Source organism: Phragmites australis, chromosome 5 (assembly GCF_958298935.1).
Source record: "Phragmites australis chromosome 5, lpPhrAust1.1, whole genome shotgun sequence".
Lineage (NCBI taxonomy): Eukaryota > Viridiplantae > Streptophyta > Magnoliopsida > Poales > Poaceae > Phragmites > Phragmites australis.
Window position 1 is genome coordinate 6478490 of NC_084925.1, and position 6216 is coordinate 6484705.

The window sequence follows — 6216 nt, forward strand, 5'->3', positions numbered from 1 at the left end:
ATCGGAGGTCTTCAATTGCCATGCCATAAAATATAACATAAGTGACCATGCTTCAGCCCCCTGTATGTACGCATTTTACAGTGACTCATGATGTGCTACTGAGCATGGCATTTTCAGTTGACGACGCCGAAAGTTAAAGGAGTGCAGTTTTAAGCTATCTATTCCAATTTTGTAGTGAAAGCAAGGAGCAGAAAACTGAAGATAATCAGTCGATAACGAGAGTATTCGCTACTGAAAAAAGTTCTCGTCTCTTTTGTGCCATTAAAAAGGTTATCTTCCGTAAGTGGCGGAGGCACCAATATGGCGAGCTGTAGCGCCAGAGCTCGATTTTGCAGCCCAGGTGGCTTTGACTCTTGAGACCTTACGAGTTACAGTACATGTTATGTGCCTGTCTGCCGGCCCAGCTGGCAAGGTCGCATGGCACATGCAACAGGCGTCAGGCAACGATTCATCTCCACGGACTGCACCCTTGAGGCCTCGATCAATCGATCTCCCGTTTCTCGCGCGCGGAGTCGCGGACGACACGGCAGGGCCTAGGGCGGCGCCGACATGGGCGCGCCACTCGGCAGCTGGCGCAGGCCGCAATGGTAGGGCACGACACCCCGTTGCCTCCTTGTCCCAGGCGCTGCAGAGCGCAGCCAGCCAAGCCACTCGGACTCCTCACGGGTGCGGGTCTCGTCCAATCGTCCGAGGCTTGTTAGCACCGCCGTCGCAGCCTACCTTGATGACTCAACTGGACTGTCGCCGTGCAGACTCGACTGGACTGTTGCCGTGCGCACCAGCGACCAGGTCGTCGCTTCTCTGATCCCAAGGACGAGGCCAAGATCACGGAGTCAGGACGTCACGACAGTTGGCTAGATTGGTAAATTCACAGAGGAGGACGTGTAAAATTAAGGGTAAGATGCTACCTCAACCTCAACATCGAGCCGGAGATATTTAAAGGACTTGATATTGATAAAATTAAGATATCAATATCATGAGTTCAAAAATTTACATGTGGATTATACTCAGTGATTTTATTTAGTGTCGCATAATTTTATTACTATTTTGATTTTACTTAGTGATTTTATTTAGTGTCGCATAATTTTATTACTATTTTGATTTTGCATAAAGCATTATTATCAATATTACCGACTCTGTGGTACCCTCGATTTTAATACTACCTCCACCACTGTCTTCCAGTGTGAGTATTCTTACGAAACCTGGAAGTTTTTTAAAAGAATTTAGATCTGTCTCGATCTTTAAAGATTTGGCCTTCAGGAATAAGTCTTTATCTCTTGAAGATTAATTTTATCTCTTGACATTATATACGGAGCATCACACCTCATTGTAAACACAGATGAATAAAGAATAGATAGTCTTTCGCCTACATTATATCTCTGTTTTACAATCGTTCTCTCGAGGAATCGTTGGACTACACCTAGTAGTACCAATTTCTCAGTATGTTATCAGCATGAGACTTTGCCAGGAGACAAGCTAGGGAATCAGATCATCTCGCTCTCAAGGATTGAAATGTACGATCGATTCGGTACTCATACTCGTTGCTACTATGTATTTTGCATCAAAATATATTTGAATCGCATGAATAGTAGCAAGATCGTATGAACAATACCGAGTATGTAGCATGAACATCGTCGCTATGTAGAATCTATTGTATGAACAAGTAGTGATCGTATGCATAGTAGCGCCCAATCGCAATGATCTCCACGGCAAGATCAGTGGGGCCTGCAGTAGCCGCCGCCACACCACCGGCCGGCAAACCGGCGACGTCCCCTACACAAAATCGCGGTGGGTCGAAGGCCATTGCCACATATCAGAGAATAGAAAGAAAGAAAAAAAAAGGAAAAATGGGTGCACCACCGGCATGAGGCCGGAGGCCTTCACGCTCCATCGTTCCTTGTAGTCCGCTCCAGTCGCAACCACCATGCTTCGACGGTTGATCTGCCTAGATCCAGTGCCCCCCCCCCCTCGTCACCACCGGTCCCGCTCGAAACAGCCACCGCCAGCGCTGCCCCGAAGCAGCCACCTCCGGTGACGCTATGCACCATGCACCGCCGGGCCGCTCGAAGTGTGTGCCGCCGTCACGTGTCATGCCCTACGCCGCCCGCATGCGGCCAGCCCGTCGCCGCCGCGCGTCACCCATATGCAGCAAGGCCGCCACCTAGCCGGTGCGTCGGCGCCCCGCACGGTACCGAGCGTCGCCAGCCACAGCTCGGCATAGTTGGGAGGCGGCTAGGGTTTCCAAACCATAGCCGCCATATATATGCGTGGCGAACAGGGCCGAATGGGCCGAGCTGGCCTATTTGATGGCAGATCGGCCCAAATGGAATAAAATCGGTGAAAAATAGGGAAAAAATATCAAATTTTGCATTTAGCACCCAGGTTTTCCAATATTTGAGTGTAATCCCTAAAATTTTGCATTTAGGGCCTTGGATTTTTTAAAAGTTATCCAGACACTCTGTTTTTGCATAGAAATACCCCTGTAATTCGAATTTTGTACTTGTTTTTGCAATGGTGATTGGTATTGGAAGAATGTTTATCATGGACTTCCTCTTCATGTTGGTGGGTCAACTAGTTGTCACAATAGAGTAAGGATAGCATGTGAAGATTTTAACAATCGAAGGGAAAGTATCACACTTAGGGTTGAGATTAATAGTGTTGATGCTGAAATGAAATATAAAGTTCGTGTGACAGCTTCTTTAGATGTTGCAAGCTTTCTCATTGTGCAAGCTCATCCATTTCATATTATAAAATGGTGATCGATTGTTGTGTAATCTTCATTTAGTGAGGTATTTTTTAATGTTTTATTTTTAAAAAATTTACATGAGAATTGTACTTAGTGATTCTATTTAGTATTGCATGATTTTATTACTATTTTGATTTTGCAGAAAGCATTATTATCAATATTACCGACTCCGTGGTACCCTCAATTTTAATATTACCTCCGCCAGTGTCTTCCGGTGTGAGTATGACACAATTTTGAATGTTTCAACCGGATACACCTCTCCCTAACCCGGTTGCCAACTAGCAGACCGGCTGTCAGCCTCGAGCATTTACGCTTGGACGTTGGCACGTTGCCGTTGGTATCATTGGAATTCTGGCATCGTTGCGTTCAAACAAAGGGATCACTTGTTTAACGTGCTCGTGATCTGGATCTGGAGTCAACACATGAACATGATTCATCAGATCCGAAACTTCCTTGGGCCTCCTTTTGCTCTCAACGTTATCGAGCTTGACTGATGATACTCGTTTTGCCGGCAACAAATTCAGTAAAATTCGACAAGATGATTGGCAGATCGAATCGTTTCTGCATCTTTAATCGAAGGAAGAAGCTATAGTACACTACTACTTGGTGCTATCAGCTTCGGATCATTGCAGTCCAAATTGAACGGCAATGGCATCATCTCCATAAATTATATCAAAAGGGATGAACGAGAACAGGAAACAGAGAAGAAGAGGAGACGAGGACATTGCACCGCCCCGTCAAGCCGTCGAGGCCTCCTTGGCGTCCCCGTTCGTGGCGGCGGCAGCAGGGCCGTAGCGGCGGGCGCGCTCGTCGATCCACGCGCGCATGTCGGCGAGCACGCGGTCGCGGTTCTCGTCGGACTCGCCCTGGATGAGCGAGTGGTACATCCCCTCGTAGATGATGAGCTCCTTGTCCTCGCTGGGCGCGCGCTCATACAGCATCCTGGACCCCTCCGGCGCGGTGACCCCGTCCTCGGTGCCGTGCACGGCCAGGAACGGCGCCGTCACCTCCCCGAAGCTCGCCTGCAGCAGCGCCGTCACGCGGGCCAGCTCCCGCATCGTGCCCACCCGCGGCGCGCCGCGGTACCGCCTGGGGTTGGACGCGATAACCTTGAGCTTCGCCGGGTCACGGATCGACTTGCCCACCATCTTCTTGTCCGGGAGCACCGCCCAGGTGTCGGCGAGCCCGAAGAGGAGACCGTACAGGAACAGGCGCATGCGGGACGGGTACATGTCGTCCGGGATCACGAACAGCGGCGCGGAGAAGATGAGCCCAGTCCACGCCGCGTCCGGCGGGGAGCGGAGGTACATGAGCAGCATGGCCGCGCCGCCCATGGACTCGCCGAACAGGAACGCCGGGAGGGACGCGTAGGAGTCGCTCCTCCGCACGGAGAGGAAGAAGGAGAGAGACGCCGCGGCCACGGACTCCATGTCGCCGAGGTAGCCGTGGACGCCGTCGGAGCGGCCGTGGCCGAGGAGGTCAGCGCAGAAGACGGCGTACCCCCACCGCGCGTAGCTGATGGCGATGCTCTGGAAGAGCCAGGAAGAGTCGGAGCCGTAGCCGTGGGTCATGAAAACGACGCCCTTGACATCCCCGTCGTGGGCCGCGGAGAGCGGGTGGAAGGAGTGGGTGAAGAGGCGGCCGTGCGGGGACTGGAAGTAGGACTCAGCGTGCCGGAGCCCCTGAGAGGCGTAGTACTCGTCGGGCTCCGGAGAGTCGCCCCAGAAGTACTTGGTCGCCGGCGGCGGGTCTCCGGCCGGTGCCATCGCCGGTGTCGGAGGCTGCGAGCAGGCTAAAAATCGACGGAAAATGGAGGGGTGGGGAGCTGCTTTATATTGGCGGTAGTGGGGATAAGTTGGTAGGCCTTTTTTTTTAGCTTTTTTTTTTAAAAAAGAAGCTACTTAAATGACTGGTTTCTGGTTCCAGCTTCGGATGATTTTTAACTAACTGAGGAAATGTTAGTAGCTGAAATGAACTAAAAGGTAATAAGCAGATTTTAGCTGGTTTTTTTAGTTTTTGGTGTGTTGAGAAGCTAAAAATTTATTATAAAAACCAACAATTAAAATTCAACAGTCACAGTCGCTTTCTCAGCTAGCTACAACCTTCGAAGCCACAGCCTATCCAAACAGGCCCATAACGTGGTTTCTGGCTTCTTGGCAATGATTGACGAGTGAGATAGAGCCCATGTGTCAGTGACCGTCGGTCGTTATCTTTGTTTACTAATATGTGAGTTTGTAAGGAACGATGATATTCTAAGAGTGGGTAAATTAGAATACTTAGAAACTATCTGTCTTCAAAAATAGAAACTATCTGTCTACTCTACCGTTTAAGAGGATTGTAATCTATTCTGGTAAGGTAAATTGTAAATAAGTAAATGTAGAAACGTAAATAAGTTAGAGGGATAAATTCAGTACTAGGGATTTTTATCCCGTGGTATCAATGACATGAATGCCACCACTAGTCCACGTTGGAGCTTCACAAAGGATATACTCTCAGTCGGCACCCGGTCACGGTTATAGAGCCATCAAGTCATAAAAACAAGGTATCAACCCGGATGAGCCACCAAGTTACCAAGGCAAGGTCTCACCACTAGTCTCTCTTCCAATCACTTACCATCGTGATCACTTCAGAGCTTGAGCGACCAAGGCAAGGATCTCTGCGTCTCCGTATACGTATCTTGCTGTCACTCCACATCAAGTCAGATGGTCAACAAGCTTGAGCCACCAAGACCCAAAATGCTAGCGAGTCACCAAGACTCTAAGAAGCCGACATACCACTTGGTACAAGCTAGAATCACTCCTTGATCCCTTTTCAAGCTGCAGCACCTAGCTACAACTCACTCTAGGCCTATAAGCACTAAACACTATCTAATCTTATACTTAATCGCCTTGGATGATCACTTTAAGCACTTTGGTAGTTTGGATGTCTTCTCAAATGTATATGAGCTTCATCTAGACTCTAGCAGCATACCACACCTTCAAATGACTGAGTGGAGGGGTATTTATAGCCTCAAACCTGTCAACTAGCTATTTTTCCAACAGCTCAGAAAAGCTGTTAACACCGGATCATCCGATGAGTACAAACTTAGAAACTAGCCGTTGAAATTTCACTCACAACCTTTGTGAACACCGTACAATCTAGTGTGTCTTCAAATCCATCATTGGACCTACCTATGGATTTATCTTCAGTTTTTGCACTTGCATTCTTGTCTGCAAGAAATGTTCCAGTGTTATCCAATGCAGAAATGCTCCAGTGAATTCAACATAGAGCATTGGACTATCTGGTAAGGCTATCATCCTCTGTGCATAATGCTCTGGTGAGTGCAAACTCTACTGCACCAGACTATTCGGTGAGGTCAATTCACCTGAGACTTCTCCGATTCAATCAAACTTTGTCCTGACTACAGTGGCTTCTTGATGTATTGCATCCATGAGACCTACTAACATATATTCTTGATAAATATGTTAGTC

The 6216-nt window shown here is 48.6% G+C and overlaps 1 protein-coding gene across 1 annotated transcript; it reads right to left on the bottom strand.

Annotated features, from left to right (window-relative positions):
- Positions 1–3177: 3177 nt before the first annotated feature.
- LOC133918602 (caffeoylshikimate esterase) lies at positions 3178–4555 on the bottom strand. Its single transcript, XM_062362553.1, has one exon. It carries the CDS (start codon positions 4510–4512, stop codon positions 3484–3486), a length of 1029 nt encoding a protein of 342 aa, XP_062218537.1. The 5' UTR covers positions 4513–4555; the 3' UTR covers positions 3178–3483.
- Positions 4556–6216: the final 1661 nt, after the last annotated feature.